This window comes from Musca domestica, unplaced genomic scaffold, assembly GCF_030504385.1.
Source record: "Musca domestica strain aabys unplaced genomic scaffold, Musca_domestica.polishedcontigs.V.1.1 33, whole genome shotgun sequence".
Classification (NCBI taxonomy): domain Eukaryota; kingdom Metazoa; phylum Arthropoda; class Insecta; order Diptera; family Muscidae; genus Musca; species Musca domestica.
In genome coordinates this window covers 5,073,697-5,093,610 of record NW_026712312.1, presented here as the reverse complement: position 1 = coordinate 5,093,610, position 19,914 = coordinate 5,073,697, and the positions used below count along the sequence as shown (strand labels likewise).

The 19,914-nt window shown below is 32.3% G+C and overlaps 1 protein-coding gene across 34 annotated transcripts in view; it reads right to left on the bottom strand.

The window, feature by feature from the left end:
• The window catches only part of LOC101896394 (calcium-activated potassium channel slowpoke), a 200,434-nt gene that overhangs the window by 37,531 nt on the left and 142,989 nt on the right, over positions 1–19,914 (bottom strand). For 10 of the 34 annotated variants that reach the window (XM_011293618.3, XM_011293616.3, XM_011293614.3 and 7 more), the window contains exons 13-15: positions 18,926–19,084; positions 14,980–15,056; positions 14,298–14,333 (exon numbers count right to left, since the gene is read on the bottom strand). In XM_011293618.3, the coding sequence (XP_011291920.1) occupies positions 14,298–14,333; positions 14,980–15,056; positions 18,926–19,084 (272 nt within the window). Of the gene's footprint in view, positions 1–56; positions 108–4,160; positions 4,233–14,297; positions 14,334–14,979; positions 15,057–18,925; positions 19,085–19,914 lie in introns of all 34 variants that reach the window. The other 24 variants (XM_020036250.2, XM_059125402.1, XM_020036248.2 and 21 more) reach the window with 4 other exon arrangements.

Sequence of the window (19,914 nt, the reverse complement as noted above, 5' to 3'; positions counted from 1 at the left end):
GTTATATTTTTTTTGCAATAATTCATAAATAACTAATATTTGGAATTTATACGTACTTGCACGTCCTACCATCTGTACGGCTCGGACGCCTTTCCTGAACGTGGCCACTGGGGTTGATATTTTGTTTGTTTTTTGATTTTTTTTATTTTGCAGTACGAGAGTAGTAGTAAGGTTGAGTTGAGAGGTAGGTAGGTGGTGGTGGTGGTGGTGGTGGTAGGGTCATTAAATAAAATAAATGAATTACAGAGGATTGAGGTGAAATTCGAGTTTAAATGAGTCATTATTAGAATGAATGACGAAAATTTTTTTTTATTATATTTACAAATATGATTTGAAGTTGAAACAAAAATTAAATGAACAAAATAAGAGAACAACAAATCGAAAGAAATAATAACTGACAAATCATAAGAAAATGATTTAAACCTAAATATTGAGTATAATTTGTTTTTATTTATTGTGTGTGTGAGAGGATTCAGAGAATTGTTAACCTATTTCGTACCGAGATTTAATTTTTATTTTTGGAAAAGATTTATTTTTTCAGGGTAATTTGAGCCCATTGATGTCAAAAATTTACTAAGAAAAATTTTCGATTCATTTCATTTTTTTTCCAGAAACCAGTGTTCGAAATTTCGAACAGTAAAGGCCTGGGCATCGGCTACCGTGAGCTGCCGAATGCGAACCATCTAAGACGAACTGGACGACCCCCAACCGTTTTTACCACGAGTGCCCAAGCCGTCTCAGAGGAGCTGGAAGTAAATTATCACTCGTCAGACCGATGACCATTCACAGAAGCTCCCGTTTACCTCCAATCGTCAGCATCCCGAACGCTGACGTCACTAATAGCACCAACCTCATTATTCCTGATAACTTTTAACCCATCTCTTATGGTACCCACCTTATAATCGGTGAAAACATTAAAATATAATAAGTTCTATATAAATAGTGAAGGTAAAATGGAAAATTTTAAACAAATTTAAATATCCCAATATTCGGTTCCACTCCGTTTGGTGCATCCGGTCAAAATGTTGAACATTTTTTAATTATATTTACAGCGTATCGAATATTCAATTTAATCCGATCTTTGTAATTGTTATCAAACTTGCATAAAGTTTGAAAAAGTCCGACGTCAAGAAAGTGGACGGAAGAAAACAGCAACATCAGCAGAAATGGTTGGAAAAGTAAAGAAGCGACCGCATCGCAGTGGCCGAAAAATGGCTCGTGAGCTGAACATATCGCAATATTCCATTCGGGGAATATTGAAAAATGAGCTCGGGGTAAAGCCATTGAAATTCCAAAAAGTGCCAGAACTTACACCGCAGCAGAAAGAAAATAGACTCAAAAGAGCTAAAAAGTTGTTTCGCTTGGCCGAAAGTGCTGCCGAAAATGTGCACCTTCGGATGGCCACCTGAACTCAAGCGCCGGCCATGGTGATGGTGTGGGCCGCTGTAACAGCCGACTGTCGCTCTCCGCTCGTATTAATCGACCGTGGCATCAGAATAAATGCCGAATATTATAGCGAAAATATTCTGGAGGGTGTATTAATGTCTTGGGCATGCAAACATTTTGGCCGCAGACCTTGAACATTCCAAGAGGACTCAGCACCATCGCACTCAACAAGCGCCCCCCAAGAATGGTTACAAAATGAGGTTCCTCACTTCATTTCCAGCGCACAATGGCCACCAAAAGCGTTGGACTATTGTGTCTGGAGTATTTTGGAAAGCAAAGTTGGCACTAAAAAATACCAATGCATCGATCACCCCAAGCAAGCGCTTCGCCGGGAATGGGCCAAAATACCGCAGAGCAACATTCGGGTAGCGTGACGGCGGTTCCATTGGCCGTTTGAAGGCCATAATTGGTGCTAAAGGTGACCAATTCGAACAAATCTAAACTTATCTAAAAATCTAAACTTATTCTAAAATTTGATGCTATTTCCGACATTTTTTGAAAGTCTAAAAGTAAAAGTCGACTTTTGCCTGTAGTAAAAATCACAAAGGTCTACATTTTGTAGTCGATTTTTAATTTTTAGATCATAGATTTTTGCAGTTTTATCATTTTCATACGAGCCGAATAATATACACCGATCAATGCGCTTTTAGTTTTGATTTGGTATTTTTACAATCGGTCCTGTAATCTGTTTGACAGAACAACACATTGACACGTCTAAAATTAAAATCGATTTTAGTCGACTTTGGCTTAAAAAGTCAAAATCGATAGTCGATTTCTAATTTATTGCCCAAAATCGAAAGATCGATCGAAAGTCGACTCTTGTAGTAATGGCGAAAATCGAAAGTCGATTTTTGTTTACGACCACGACTAGCCCATATCTCTAGCTACATTTTTCACGAAGGGTCAATATTTTAAAATGTATCAAAGTTGGCATCAAAATTAAATCGAATGTAAAGAAATTATGTGAAGTACATTTTTTTGGTACCGTAAACCACCTAGTCGATTTGGCCCAAACTTTGCATACCATGAAGTTAGTGGTCTACGTAGATCCGCTGAGAAGGTGCATTCTCGTTGCAATCTGATTATTTATGGTATAAGACCACGTTTTCCCATAGCTTCCTATGACGGTACCTCCTCCCTATATTCAATATTTTGATGAGTTTAGTGAGATTTTGAAATAAAATTCTCCGAGAATTTGAATTCATAATCTCTTAGTCCCGTAGCTATTTTTCCTTCAAAATTTGGTATGCTGATAACTTTAACCATTCTTTCTCGTTGATTTTTTTTTTCATTTAAATTCGACATTATTGGCATTGTCCATTTTTGTATATAGCGTCATTCGATATTGTGTTGATATCATCGTAGAAGAATATAGGTAGACGCATCGACACAGCTGCTGAGGTAATGAACTGTCAAACCAATTTTGGAAGTGAAAATGTTGAATGAAAAATTATTTAAATTTGTAAAAATTGTTGAAAAACGCGAATTATAATAACCTCCGAATAACGCCTTATAAGAAAACATTTAAAAATCTACTTATATTGGAAAAAATATTTAAATTATTTTGACAAATCAATGGTCCCAAGCGTTGATGCATCTACCTGTATTTTTCTGCCATGGTTGATATCGAAAAAAAAAAAAACTTACTTATAGAGTTCTGTGGAGTTTATTACTGAAATTTGTAATAACTTCTACTCCCTCTGTTTAAAAATTGCCTTCTTTCCCTAGACCCCCATATGAGAATTGAATGATGATTTCACCTTCACTTTTTCCATGGATTTTTTATAGCCCCATATAATTATACCTTGCTCTAATCGGTATTTTGACAATTTCAGTTAAATTTTCCCATTGAATTCTGTGAATTTTTTATTTGCAGTTTTTATTAATTTCCAATATCAATCCCAGAAATTTTTCTTCTTTTCATATACCTCCATATGACTGTACTTGACAATCAATCCTCTAAAACTCACTCACACACACATAAATAAAAATATTGTTATTTGTATAAAAATTTTGTTCGTTTGGTGTTGGTTGGCTGGCGGCAAATTATTTTGTTATTCTTATTTAAGATATTTGTTTTAGATACATATAAATTAAACTATTTCCTTTGTATTTATAGAAAAAAATACTATCATTATTATGTTGTTTAATATCACTTTTAATATAATTATTATCATAGCCTAGCGGAGAGAGAATACCAAGAGGCATATCTATTTATGTATGTCATAGAGTATTAGCTTGCATTTTTACTCGCAATTAATTAATTATAATAAAATTTATTGGAACGATGGGCTTAGTTACAGTTACTTATAATTATAAATTGGTTTTGATTTAATAATAAATTAATAGATTTTATTATTTTTAATTACGAAGTAATAATAGCGGAAAGTAGAAGGCAGCAAAAATATAAATTATTTTTGGTTTTTTGTTTTCTTTTGAGCAGCATACAAAATGTTAGCAATTTAGAATTTTTTTTTTTTTCAAATTTGGAACGCATAATTTGAAATAGGGCGGGCAGCAGGGGGGCATTATGAAAAGGAAGACTAGTTGGAATTTAATTTGTTAAAAACAAATTTAGCAGTTATTAATTAATTTTTATTAATTCGTTTTTTAAATTTTATTGTCAACTTGATTAGCTTTTGGCTATAAACGCTTAGAAATGTTTTTAAGTAGCTAATTCAAACAAATGTGCGTGTGTTTTATTAAAATCCTACCCTCCATTTGATTAATGGCTGAGGTAATGCCTTGATTCACCATTCCAGTCTGCATCATTATCATGCCAACATCTGTAAAATTATTCATTAACAATTTCAACAGGTGCTCATATCATCAACAACATCATATTCATGGTGTTTTTTTTATTAAAATATGGTTTTAATTTAGTTTTCTAATTTTTTTTTTATTTTAATCTAATTATTTAATTTAGAATTTTCTGTGGGGTTATTTAACTTAAGCTAGGAAAAACACATACTTGCACTGCAATAATACACAATATTACAGATAAACATACATATAGTCATTTATATTTATACAGTGGCTCATAGAAGAAGAGAGAGAGAGAATAACTTTTACTTAAGAGAGAAATTTTTTATGGGAAATTCGGGAATGACATGACTCTAGATCTAATAAAAAAAGTTTATTGCGGATGTGGGGCCACTTGGGCTAAGTCAGGACAGCATTTTTGCTAATTTCTGGGAGGCTCCCTTGACAGATGGGGAAGAGGGCATAGATACAGTTATCCATGCATCGACCTCTAGTCAAAGATTGACCCTACGGATATATCAATATATCGTTTGTTAGTACCGATAAGTCCTTACTCTCTAGGCAAGATGCGCTTTGAGGATTAAAGCAGAACAGACCGGCATTGTCATTGAGGCAAGTTTCAACCTCCTTCCACACTTTTTGGGAATTTTCATATTAAGATTCTTTGAAATCTGTGCATTTTAGGGATATTTTGGCTTTGGCAACATTGCAGATAAACAGGCGAGGATTATTTCGGTATTTTAACCCCCAAACGAGCCAACAGAGAAATCTTTTTGACTATTTTTTTAAAAAAATATGTTTAAAACATCAGACATCGTAACAAGTCAAAATATCCTACAATATTATTTGTCATAAAATTCTACTACAGATCCTAGACGACATCAAAAGTCGAAATCATAACCGAACGCCAGGAACTCATATATATTAAAAACAAATTTTAGGCTTAAAGCCGTAATGTGTTTGAGTATGTGCAAAAATCTCCTATAAAGCATAATTTTAGAAGGATAACTTCAAAGACAAATGTATTCTTCATCAAATTCTACCATAAGTCACCAAAGAAAAGAAATCTGTATTTCCATTGAATATCATAAATAAATTTGATGCAAAATAATCGAAAATATTCCCAAATTTTTCGATTCATTTTTCCTGGGACTTTTTTCGATGTAACGCCTGATGTCGCATAAGATTTCGTTTTAGGCGAAATGTGTAAATGGAAAAAATATTCTACACAGAATTTTACCATAAATCTCAGAATAAACTATATATGTAGATATAATAAATTTTAAGAAAATTACATACGAAATTTATATGCTGGCAGGGAAAATTATGTGTTGCTTGTTTTCGTTCATTTAACATACCTCATATGTGTTTATGTAAAATTCTCCCTTAAAATATCATTTTAGAAAGATGACGTCAAAGACAAGAATATTCCTCATCAAATTTCACTATAGGTCACCATAGAAAAGAAAACTCCTCTGCATACCCCCAAATCTCCTCTGCATACCCCCAAAATTTTATCATCAATGATTCCAAAGAAATCGAAAATATTACCCCATTGTTTTTATCAATTTTTCCGCCTTTTTCGATTTGACGCCTGAAAGTAGGATAAAATTTCATTTTAAACGGTAGGTGTCAAAAGAAGAAATATTCTACACAAAATTTCACCATAAATCTCAGAATAAACCCCATATGTAGGTACAATAGATTTTAAGAAAATTACATTCGAAATTTATAATCTGGCAGGGAAAATTATGTGTTTGGTCTGTTTTTTTGTTCATTTTACATACCTCATATGACTTTATGTAAAATTCTCCCTCAAAATATTATTTTAGAAAGATAATATTAAAGACAAAAATATTCCTTATCACCATAGGTCACCATAGAAAAGAAAATTCTATCTCCTCTGCTTATCATAAAAATATTTACATCCAATGTCCCAAAAGAAACCGAAAATATTGCCTCAATTTTATTACCAATCTTTCCATGTCCTTTTTCGAGCTGACGCCTGAAAGTAGCATCAAATTTCAGAAGGTCTAAGAAGAAGAAATATTCTACACAAAATTTCGCTATAAATCTCAGAATAAACTATATATCTAGGTACAACAGTTTTTAAGAAAATCACATCCAAACTTTATGTACTAAAAGTGAAAATGATGTGTTTTTACTACGATTTTTACTGGATTGCATTTAAAAGAACTCTTCTAAGGGTTAAAATATTGGCCAAAATATTTCTCGTAATTTTATGTGCACTTTTGCCGAAGACATTATATACCTTAAAGGAATCATGACGCGAAAATTGCAGAAATTTTTAAAAGACCGATACACCGATAATTAATACTTTGTCATTTCGTTTGTAACTCCCCAAATATTCATATTAGATCCTACACAGTATATATAATCTGGATCAGCGTAAAATTCTACGTCGAGTTGCAATGTCCATTTGTCTGCTTTAATCACGAACGAATTAAGATAGAAGGCTAAAATTTTTCACACACGTGTATTTTGCCAGTAGGCAGCTTAAGTTCGTAAATCCACATCCACATTTTCATATAGCCCCCATATAACAGTACCTCCCAATATTCAGTATTTTGAAGATTTAACCGACATTATTTACCGGAATTGTTTCAAATTTCGCATTTGAAGGTCACAACCCATGACAAAAAATTGTCGATGCAGGCCCACGTCTTCGTATAGCTCCTATATAACGGTACCTCCCAATATTCGGTATTTTTAGGAATTCATCGACATTAATCACCGGAATTGTTTCAAATTTTGTATTTGAAGGTCGTAATGGATACTACAACCCATGACGAAAAATTACTTATGCAGGACCATCTCATTGTACCTATATAACCCTCTCAATATTCGGTATTTTGATGATTTTAGCGACATTATTTGCAGGAATTGTTTCAAATTTCTTCTGCACAGGAAATTGTCTGTGCAAGTCCACGTTTTTGTATAGCTGCCATATAACGCTATCTCCCGATATTCGGGATTTTCTTGACCTTAGCGACATTAATCACCGGCATTGTTTCAAAATTCGTATTTGAAGGTCGTAATAGGCGCTACAACCCATGACAGAAAATTGTCAATGCAGGTCCATTGTTACAAATTTCGTGTTTGAAGATCTTAATGGGTGCTACAACCCATGATAGAGAATTGTCTATGCAGGTCCACGTCTTTGTATAGGCTCCATATAACGCTACCTCCCCGTAATCGGTATTTTAATGATTTTAGCGACATTATTTGCCGGAATTGTTTTAAATTTCGTATTTTGAGGTCATAATGGGTAACACAACCCACGATAGAAAATTGTCGATGCAGGTCTATAGGCCCCTTACAACGGTAGCTCACTTTATTCGGTATTTTGATGATATTTTGTTTTTTGATGACATTCGGTAAGTTGATATTACCGCCATTATTCACCAGAATTGTTACAAATTTCGTACTTGAAGTTCCGAATTGGTTCTATAGCATAAGGCAAAAAATTACTTATGCAGGTCCAGGTCTTCGTAAACGGTTTATTTCGGTTTTTTTTTTTCTTTTAAATTTTCAAGTTTCTTCCAAATGGAAAAGGATATTAAAAGTTTGACCCGTCAGAACTAAGATGGTCTTTTACTTGTTTTAGCTCTACTTTCATAATCCGCTAGATTTTCTCCATAATTATTGGAAAAATTGAATTTTGAATAACACATTCTTAACCATAGACCGGTAGGGCTTAACGTGTGTCTGATTGGTTCTGTTTAAATTAATTTAAAATTTCAAATTATTCTACTATTTTTTTTTTCTAAAAATAATGTCCTCTCTTTTTTTACCACTGTATAAAATTCATTATTTTTAATAATTTATATTTGTTAATATTATACATATTTATATAAGTTAGTGAGTTTGAAGCCATTGCGTGATACAATAATATCATCATCTCAATAAATTTATTGCATATTCGTCATAACTTAATATTAATCCGGATTTGATTTAGTAAACCTTTTTTTATTGCAAACTACACTAGATTTCAATATTAATAACTTTATTTATTTATTTTTTTTTTTACAAAACTACACAAACATTGTTATTGTACAAATTATTTAAAATGTTTATGTACAAGATAGTTTAGTTATTGGAGCTGCTGGTGGGGGTAGGTGGTGGTAGGTAGGTAGATCGATTGATCTGTGTGGGGGGATATAATGTGAGAGATCTTGACGGGGGATAGGTTGTTGTGGAAAATTTATTTACAAAGATTTGGATGAATGCAGTGCACCTCTATTAATAAAAAATTGGGTGCATAACTGAAGACTCAGTAGGGTGTTGGGTTGAAATGTTGGGATATATATGTGTATATCAATGGACTCCTGAAGGGGTTTCAATAGGCGACCTTCACAATAGAACTTTTCTCTGCCACTACAATAACAAAACACATAGTTTTTTACTTAAAATAACAACTCAACGCTTGTCTAAGAATATATTCGCATTAAATTCTATTTAGTTGTGATTCGGCGAAGAAACATTATGTACACAAGTTATATGCAACGATGGAGGAGAGGGGATAAACATTTAGATATCCGACTCGAATAATTGTTAAATATTCCTACCAAAACAACAGAACTTTTTTTTTGGAATTTGTAAAATAACTTAAGTACGTATGTGTAATAATTTACGTAATGTGTGTAATAATTTAATACTTTATTTAATAACGTGTCTCCAATAGTCTAAATAGGGGAGTAGTTTTGGAAAATAAATCATCTTCTTTGCTTGATTTATTTGATACAGGTGGGTGGGATGATTGGTGGTGGTGGTACTTCATTACGTTAACATCCATTCACGGGTTTTCTTTTATATATATGACCATATTTATACACATATGAATTCGTTGGTATAATTATATATATACGTGTATGTGTGTAGTATATATGTATTGGTGGTGGGTTATATAATTTGCTTTATAATTAATTTTTTTGGATTTAAATATTGGTGCCAGTCAAAATTGATTCCATGCACTCGTAAAATACACCGTTCTTCAAATATGAAACGTTTCAATTTCCAAAGACATTGACTGAGAGGAAAACAGAGAGTTACAGAGCAAGAGAGCGAGAGAGAGAGTATGTATTGGGTGTGTATTTAAGATATAAACTTTATAAAAAAAAACGTACGCATAAAAACAAATTAAAAAAAAAAAAAAAAAAAAAAAAAAAATAAACTGGATATTTTTTCCAGTCTTATTTTTTGTTGTTGGGTTTGTAATAGGTGCATTATATTAAATCCTTGCAATCTCAATTTGGAATTTAGAAACAATTTTGATCTGCGTTGTGTGTGTTTGCTAAATTTTTAAAATCAAATAAATACTTTTCGTTTTTTTTCTTGGCAAAGCAAAGTGTATCATTTGCGAATTGGTTGTCCATATGGATAAATATAAATTTGAAAAATAAATAATGAAAAATATTTTACAAAAAAATAATTCAGGCTCCATTACAAATTTTGCAAAAGAAAAGTTATATTGAAGAGAAATAAAACAAAAATTAAAAAAAAAAAACAATTTTCGTCAATGTGGTGGAATTAAAACAGAAGAAGAAGAGTTTATGATAGATTGGTACAAAAAGTCTTACAATTTGTAAGTTTTTTTTTAATTAGCAAAAAAACGTCGACGTATTCAGGGTGAGATTAAAAAACTGCAGCCAACGTCAGACTGCTGTCAATTCTAAGCCACTCGTCCGACAGCGTACAAAAGCATTTTGCTGAGAATTTTCCAGAAAAAAAGGTTTTCGTGATGGAATTCAAGCGTGATAGTGTGATTTCTCTATATTTGGCTAGACAACCACAAGTGGCTATCGTTAGAGCACTCCAGCATTTAAATGTGAATAAATCGTTTGTGTCTCGTACCATCGCTCGTTACCGTGATACTGATAGCGTAGCTCGGCGTCAAGGAAGTGGACGGAAGAAAACAGCAACATCAGCAGAAATGGTTCGAAAAGTAAAGAAGCGACTTCTATCGAAACCCGCGTCGCAGGTGGCCGAAAAATGGAAATTGAGTCTATTTTCTTTCCGTTGCGGTGTAAGTTCTTGCACTTTTTGGAATTTCAATGGCTTTAACCCGAACTCTTGGTTTTCTCCGATGAGAAATTATTCGTTGTCCAGCAGTTTGTCAACAAACAAAATGATCGTGTTTACTTGCCAAAGAGGTCAGCTGAAAATGTGCACCTTCGGTTGGCCACCACAATTCAAGCGCCGGCCATGGTGATGGTGTGGGCCGCCATAACAGCCGATGGTTGCTCTCCGCTCGTATTAGTCGTCCGTGGCATCAGAATAAATGCCGAATATTATCGCGAAAATATTCTGGAGGGTATATTAAAGCCTTGGGCACGCAAACATTTTGGCCGCAGAACTTGGACATTCCAACAGGACTCAGCGTAATCGAACTCATCACGCGCCACCCAAGAATGGTTACAACATGAGGTTCCTCGCTTCATTTCCAGCGCACAATGACCACCAAATCCGTTGGTCTGAAGCATTTTGGAAGGAAAAAGGTTGGCACTAAAAATACCAAAGTGTTGATCATCTCAAACAAGCGCTTCGCCGGGAATGGGTTAAAATACCGCAGAGCAACATTCGGGCAGCGCGTGAACGTTTCATTGACAGTTGGAAGGCCCTAATTCGTGCCAAGGGTGACCAATTCGAACAAATCTAAAATTATTCTAAAATTTAATTATATTTTCGACATTTTTGGTTTCATTCAATAAAATTTGAAAAAAAATGTAAAAATTATGGCGTTTGACTTTGTTACAGTTTTTTTTATCTCACCCTGTATACTCCTGATCAGCGTAAAATTCTAAGTCGATTTAGAGATGCCCATCTGTCTGTCCGTCTATCTGTTGTAATCATCTATCTTTCCAACGAATTGAGATAGAAGGCTAAAATTTTGCACACATGTGTATTTTGTCAGTAGGCAGGTTATGTTCATAAAAGGACAATGTAGGTCGACGTTTTTATATAGCCCCCATATAACGGTACCTCCCAATATTCGGTATTTTGATGATTTTAACGATATTTTCGACCAGAATTGTTTTACATTTTGTATTTAAAGTTCGTAACGGGCACTACAGCTTATAACAAAAAAATTGTGTATGCAGGTCAACGTTTTCGTATAAGCCCCATATAACGTTACCTCCTGATATTCGGTAATTTGATGGTTTTAGCGACATTATTAACCGAAAGTGTTTCAAATTTCGTATTGGAAGATCTTAATGGGTACTACAGCCTATGACAAAAAATCACGTATGCTGGTCCCACGCCTTCGTGTAGCCCCCTATAACGATACCTCCCTATATTCGGTATTTTGATGATGTTTGCGGTATTATTCACCAGAATTGTTTCAAATTATAATTTGTAATGGGTACTACAATCTATGACAAAATATTGCGGGTCCACATCTTCATATAGCCCCCATATAATGGTACCTCCCTATATTCGGTACTTTGATAATTTCAGCGACTTTATTTACCGGAATTGTTTCAAATTTCGTATTTAAAGTACGTAATCCGTACGACAACCTATGACACATTCCTTTAAAGGACGACATCTTCGTATAGCCCCTTCGTATAGAGGTTTCATTTGAAAGATATTTTTCTACAGATTTTCTTTGAAATTTTGTCAAGTTCTTTCAAAATGGTGGACGATATCAAATGTTCGGCCCTGTCGAACTTAGCTGCTTTCTCACTTGTTATTTTAAATGAATTTGGAGTCTGTGGGATATTTTGATCTGATACGATCGCATCCTAATGGGGGGTTTTTAATGTTTTTAAAGAAAACCTATGAGACCCTTTTAATGACTCGACTGAGGGTTATTTGTTTTACAAAAATATTCGCCCATTTTTTTCCGAGTAGTATTGTAGACTTATCCAATAAAGAAACACCCTTGGGTTTTGGTTCTCGATATATGCAAATTATCCTACACTTTTTTTCAATTTCATCGGCATTTCAAACCCATAAAGTGGTTCCAGGGCCACAGGTTGTAAAGATTCTGTAATTTCTTATTTTTAAATCTTAAATTCTGAAATTTAAAATTCATCAGAATAAGTTCGTTACGGTGAGAGAGATATCTTGGAATGTTTTACAGGTCTTGGCATACCCCATGCACAGCTCTTAATTTACTCTCTAAAAAAAAATGCTCGAGAGAGATAAATACTCGTGAGTGGTAATACTCGAAGATTAGGACATTTACAGAAAGTTTACTCTCCACTCTTTTGTTTAATGTAGAAGCTCTCGCGAGTTCTCCGGTCTGAAAAATGAGAGTTAAAGTTAATATATTCTAAATAGAGAAAAAGCGAGTGAAAAATTATATTCTTTTTCCTGATTTGTGTGGGGTGTCGCTTATAAAAGCATAGGATTTATAGATTCCGAGTCTCAATTTTTAGATTTTACTCGCGAGAGTACAAGTTTAACACTTTTTCGTATTTTTGAGTGGGAGCGTTCACGAGCATTTTTGTTTGAAAAATAATAGGTGGCAGTGCAAATATTCGAAATAGAGTAAAAGTTCGAAGTAAAAGGTCATCAAATATTAGTAAATAAGAACTGAAAAGAAAATAGGAATTGCAAACCTAAAAGTTTTCCGGTTATGCCTCTCTTTCACTAAATGAGCGATATATTTTGTCTTTAACGTATAGTTTTAATATTTGTTTTTGTTTCATTTGGAGCTGTGGGTTGAGAAAATGGCCAAACTTTGATATGAAAGGACGGCATGACATAAACTAAAAGAGTACTCGGCAGGAGAAGAATCCGCTCGATTTTGAAACATTAATAAACAGACATAAGCGGATAATATTCAAAAATTATTTTAAGAAATGAGAATTTACACGGAAGAATGTTATTTTTAAATTTCCTCTAGAATATCGATTTCAATATTTTGTCCATCTATGATTGTACTCCCAAGAGCAAAGGAAGCTAATTCTTATTCGAGTGGCATGGAAAAATAGAGTATGCTCAATTATTTTCTCTCTTAGAGTATTAGAGTATGCTCAATTATTTTCTCTATTGGTAGGATTACTCCCGTTCGAGCGTGTTTTACTATCTACTCGAATTCGAGTGAGTTTTACTGTCTAAATGAATTTGAGTGAACATTTGATTTGATGTAACGATTCAAAATCACTGACTTAGGCTGTAATTGTAGTTTTCCTATTTGGCTCGGAATTTGAGCCGTTTTATAATTCACCCCATTTCATGAAGAGAATAGACAAAAATAATAAAGGCTTTATATAAATATTTCATCTTTATGCATATTTTAATAGTTCATCTTAAATATTTTTTTGTACCATTCCTCCATAAATGTCATCGAATCTTTAATTTAAAATATTTATCTAAATTAAAAAATACTAAAGACTTTTAAACATATTTACAGACTTTCAAACGTTTGCTCTATATATGTTTATATTACAGTGAATTGTTTGAAAGTCAAGATTTTGAAAACTTTTTTTACAAAAAAAAAAAAAATAAAAAATATGAAAAATTTTAACGAATAATTTACAAAACTAATCACCACAAGAGGAAAACCAAAGGAATCAAGAGAAAAAGGAATACAAAAATATTCAAAACAAGAAAGCAATTATTTTATTTTTTCCAAACAATGACCAAAGAAAATTCTTTAAAAAAAATCTTAAATATTTAAAACACATACACACAACCAAAATTATACAAGTATTATTAAAAGCACAGGAGTGCATTAGTAGTAGTGGTAGTAGTAGAGTAGATTAGATTAGAGTAGTAGTAGTAACAGAAATTGAATATTTTATTAATGGGTTTATTGATTTAACTGTTTGTCAGAACTTTTGGGGGGGAGGAGATTTGTTGTTTTGTTTTCGGTTGTTTGTTGTTTGTTGTTGTTGTTTGGTTTTTGGTGATGGTGTAGGTTATTTGATTGGTTGTGAGGGGGGTGGTTTCCATTTTAGTTTGGTAAAAATAGGTTGGTTGGTTGGTTACAAAAACTAAACATTGAATTGAGTTAAAAAGAGGAGGTTAGTCATTTCAAACAAAACACAGACATTTTTTTTTTGGTAATTAAAACTTGAGCTTATTTGAAATTTATGACAAAGAGAGTGATTTACCTAAATCATCAAACTTGTTCCTGGGCTGTACTGCCACTGTTTGGTTATGGGTTTTGGTATGTGATTTTTTTGGAAATATTTTTAATCGTTTTGTTTTATTGAAAATATAGAATTCAATTAGATTTTATATATTTTTGGTGGTGATTTTTAAAGGTGTTATATTTTTTTTTTTTTGGATTTTGTAACATTTGTAGATCGTTAATATAGACGGTACGTAGAAGTTGTATTTTTTTTGTTTTTGGTTTATTCGTTCATTTAATTGATTTTGATGTTAGGAGTTAAGGCCACGCCAACATGTTACGAGTAGAGTAGTAGTAGTAGTAGAAGTGGTAGTTATATAATAATAAGACAATATAAAAATTTGTAAAAAAAAGGTATTTAAAATATCATCATTTTTGTTTATCTTAAAATTAAAAAGAAAATCCTAAAATTATTTCGTTTTTTTTTCATTTCTTGATAATAGTTGGTATATAAAAAATAAGTTTCTTAGTCTTAATTCACAATATAAGTATAGTTGTTTTTTTTTTTTTTTTTTCATAAAAAAATCAAACACAAACCAGTGTGTATTCAATAAAAAATCAAAATAAAATCGCACATGAAATATTACTCTAAAAACTGATTAGATTCGAAATTTTCGAAAAATAACGAAAATATGCAAAACAAAAGAAACATTTATACTTACAGTTTTTACATTTGCATTTTTTGATCAAGGTTTCATCTTTGATATCCTCATGGCAAGCCTTGCAATAGAACCATGCTCTGGAAGAGAAAATAAGATTATTTTTCAAAATTTCAGAATATTTTCTATAAGGTGACTTCAAAATTCTTCAAAATAATTACGGGGAAAAATTCAGCAAATTATGAAATTAGAGCTAAGAAAGGAAGACACGTGTATCGGCCTTTTGAAAATTTACATCGCCAAGTAAGCAAAGTAGGAGGGGCAAGTTCCCCCTTTTCCACACTTTTGGAAATTTTTAGATTAAGATTCATCGGAATCAGTGCATTTTATGCATATAGTGTCTTGGGCAATATTGCAAATAGAAATACAAGGAATATTTTGGGCGGAAATTTTAACCCTCAAGCGAGTCAACAAAGGTGTCCTTTTGGTCCTTTTTGAAAATATGGCTAAAAACTTCTTTTAAATGTAATCGTAGCAAGTCAAAATATTCTACAAAGTTATTTGTCATAAAATTCTACTATAGGTCCTAGAAGACGTCAAGTGCCAAAACTTTACCTGAACGCCAAAAATTCGTATTTATTGAAAACATATATTAGGGTTAAAACCGTATTTTGTGTGGGTTTTGTACAAAAAACTCCAATAAAGCATCATTTTAAAAGGATGACGTCAACGACAAAAATATTCGTCATCAAATTTTACCAGAAGTCACCAAAGAAAAGAAATCTCTAAATCCACTGTATATCAAAAAATAATAGATTTTATGTTCCGAAAAAAGAACCCGAAAATATTCTATAATTTTTTGTGACAAAATTTTCCTCTGACTTTTTTCGAGTTGAGGCCTGAAAGTAACATAAAATTTCGTTTTAGACGAATGTTGTTAAAAGAACAAATATTCTACACAAAATTTCACTATGAATCTCAGAATAAACCTTACATCTAGGTACAATAGTTCTTATAAAAATGACAGTGGAAATTTATGCACTTTGAATGAAAATTATGTTTTTGCTTTTTTTTACTGTCAATTTAATATAACTCATATGAGTTCAGGCAAAATTCATCTACAAAGCATAATTTAAGAATGATAACGTAAAGGACAAAAATATTCTTCATCAAATTTTATTATAAGTTACAAGAGAAAAAAATGTATATTTCCATTGTATATTAAAAAAAATATTCGCATCAATGTTTCAAAAAAAAAAAAAAAAACCGAAAATAAATCCTAATTTTTAGTGATAAAATGTTAAAATACAAATATTTTTATGATATACAGTGGAGATAGAGTTATCTTCTCTTTGGTAACTTATAGTAAAATTCGATGAAGAATATTTTTGCCTTTGATGTCATTTTTCTGCAATTATATTTTGTAGGAGAATTGTACATCAACTCATGTGAGGTACAATAAATTGACAGTAAAAAAACAAACAAATAAATTTCACCTGCTTGTCATAAATTTCGAATGTAATTTTCTTAAAAACTATTGTATTTAGAGGTATGGTTTATTCTGATATTTATAGTGAAATTTTGTTTAGAATATTTTTCCTTTTGACACTTTCTGCATAGAACCAAAATATATGCTACTTATAGGCGTCAAATCGAAAAATGGCCGAGAAAAACATGATAAAAATATTTTTGGTTTCTTTTGGCAACATTGAAGCAAATATTTTTTGAAATGCAATGGAGATATTGTTTCATTTTCTTTGGTGACCTATTGTAAAATTTGATGATGAATATTCTTGTCTTTGACGTCTTCCCTCTAAAATGTTGTTTTGTTGGAGATTTTCGCAGTAACTACTAAAAGGTACGGCTACGTACTTTTACAGGGTTGCCCATATTCGACGGACCTTTGTGCCCTTTGGGTCCATTCCAATCGACAAGGCTTGTCCGCAGGCAACATATTTGGAAGCCATATCCAAATCTTAGCCTATCTGTATAAAAATTGGCTAAGGTATTTCCGAGCTCTATAAGGCACCTGGTACCAACTATCATTGTGAATGGTTGTCGAATGGATATTACGAATGTGAGGGACTTAAACCCCGAATCGGATGAAATATGTATATGGGAACTATAGCTATATCTGAACCGATTTTCTCCAAATTTGATGTAAATGCTTCTAAACTGAATTCGGTCGGATGTACCAAAATTCATTACTTTTGGGCAGATGTTCCCCATTTGGTTCTCAATTAATCCGAAATCGGTTAAAGATAATATATGTTTCCAATATATATAAATTCCTGACGTTTAGGTTAGATGTGGACTTTCGATATATTCTAGGACCTATATTAGAATTTGTTGACAAATAATTTGGTAGAATATTTTGACTTGGGAGTTTAAAGGGAGTTTTTAGCCATATTTTTAAAAGAGGACCGAAATGATTAATTTTTTTTGATTTGCTTGGGGTATAAATTCTAATCCTCGCATTTTTATCTGCAATATTGTCAAATACATGGATTTCGAGGAATCGTAATCCGAAAATGTCCAAAAAAAGTAAAGGATTTCTATTTAGGTTGCTTTACGATTTGAAAACGCCAATACACGTGTCTTCTATTCTTAAGTGTAATTAACATAATCTCGATTTTTTTCGTATTTTTCGTTTTGGTACCTCCCCCTCAAAAGGTCGAAATTTTCAAAATGTATATTTTCTGCACAGAAAAGGAAATGATAATGACAACACCGGATTTTTTTACAATAAACATAACAAGAGAAAGAGAGTGTTTATGTGGGGTACGTTCAGTCAATGCTACAGTGATGCTGCTGTAGCGTTTTTTACATAAATAGACATCGATAGACTTGTTTTCTATTCTTAGCTCTACTTTCTAATCTGCTTGATTTTCTCCTTAATTAATTATTTCACTTAATTAATTCCACTTTTTATACCCTCCACCATACATAGTATGGAGGGTATATTAAGTTCTCGTAAAATTCTAAGACGATTTAGCCCTGTCCGTCCGTCCGTCTGATGTAACCAGTCTAGAATCAAAACGAATAAAGATAGAAAGGTAAAGACAAAATTTTGCACAGATCCGTCTTTTGTGTGCATTCAGGTCTAGTTCGAAGATAGACTATATAATTCCACGATTTAGTATAGCCCCCATATAATGGTACCCCCCCGATATTCGGTATTTTAATAATTTTAAGGACATTATTCGCCGGAATTGTTTCAAATTTCGTATTTGAAATTCCTAATGGGTACTATAGCCTGTGACAGAAAATTGTCTATGGAGGTCCAATCTTCGCATAGGCCACATATATCGGTATCTCGTAATATTCGATATTTTTACGATTTTAGGTACATTATTTACCGGAATTATATCAAATTTCGTATTTGAAGTCCCTAATAGGTACCTGTGACAGAAAAGTGTCTATGCCGGTCCAGGTCTTCATATAGCCCCATACATCTATATATCCTCTCTATATGCAGTATTTCGATAACATTAGCTACATTATTTAACGGATTTTTTTTTTCAAGTTTCGTATTTGAATATTGTAATGACAAAAGTTGCCTATGCAGGTACACGTCTTCGTATAGACCCCAATATAAGGGGCAATATTCGGTATTTTTATCATTTAAACAGAATTTAAATGGATTTTTATTGAAAAATGTGGTCTCCAAAAAATCCCAAAAATTATTCGTTAACGTTATAGGCATGGTAGAATCAAGGAGGTTAAGTCAGGCAATCATATGTTTACATTTTTTTCAAAAATTATTCATTTGACAACATCTCTATCTCAAAATTTGTATTATAAATCTATTGTACATATACAAATCAGAGATGGGAACCCAGCTTTATGTAGTGAAATGTGACAAGGTAAATTACAGAAAATGCAGAGATGGGTATGCTTATTTGAATTGACTTTACCTTCTTAATTTTACCATGGTTATAGGGGACTTACTTCAAAAAGTAAGGCACCAATTATTTTCGAAAATTATTATATTTTTAAAATACCGTACCTTTTGACTTCATCAGCACTTTGTGCTATGAAAAATCCTTGGGTATTGGCCTGGATTTTCGCATTTCTGGGATTAATGGAGATTTTACTATCGGCACCATCCTCATTGCCTTTGATTTCAATGGCCAGCAGCAGCAGTTTCAGCTTCGAGAAACACAATCTAGAGTTTGAAAACATCGCAAGGACACACACAAAAAACAGACAGACAAAGAAATAATTCTCGTTAATAAAATGCATTTGGAGAATAAAATAAAAATTAGATTTAAGCTCTTAAATATACTATCATAAGATTTATATAATTCTCTTTTGATAAATATTTTATATAAAAAAGAGGGGTAGTATCCAAGTGTATTATAAATATTATGTACATATGTATATATATATTTACAATGAGGTACAAAAGAAAACATGCAATAACTACAAATACGCATTACAGTGCATTTTATTCCAAAAAAGAAAATAAATAAATAAAAAATAATAATAAAAAAGCCAACAAAAAAGTAAATAAAAAAATCAAGCTTTTTTCGTAATTAGACAATCTAGAAATGCTACATACAAAAGTTGACTAGTTTGACATTACAGTACATATCCTTTGACAAGACAAAGTAACCCAAAACACAGAGAAAAATGTGAAGAGAGAGAGAGAGAGGGAACACACAAGTCATACAAAATGGAGTAGGAGAAGTGGTGTTGTGTGGATGGAGTGTTGTTGTTATTAAATATTACTACTTGTTGCTGTTGTTGGAAATACATGTTCTAGAGGATCATTCGATGAAAAAAGAGACAACATGCTTTGCAGGTGGGTGGGTTGTTTTTGGTTGGGTGGAACAACTTCAAAGGTGTTAAGTTGGTTGCAGTTTTTTTGGTTTTTATTTCAAATCACTAAGAAAACGTTACGAAGTTTGTTTTTTATAAAAAATTAAAAAAAAAAGATAAGAAGAAGTTATTATCGGTGTTAAATATTTGAAGAGTTTAGTTAAAAAAAATTAA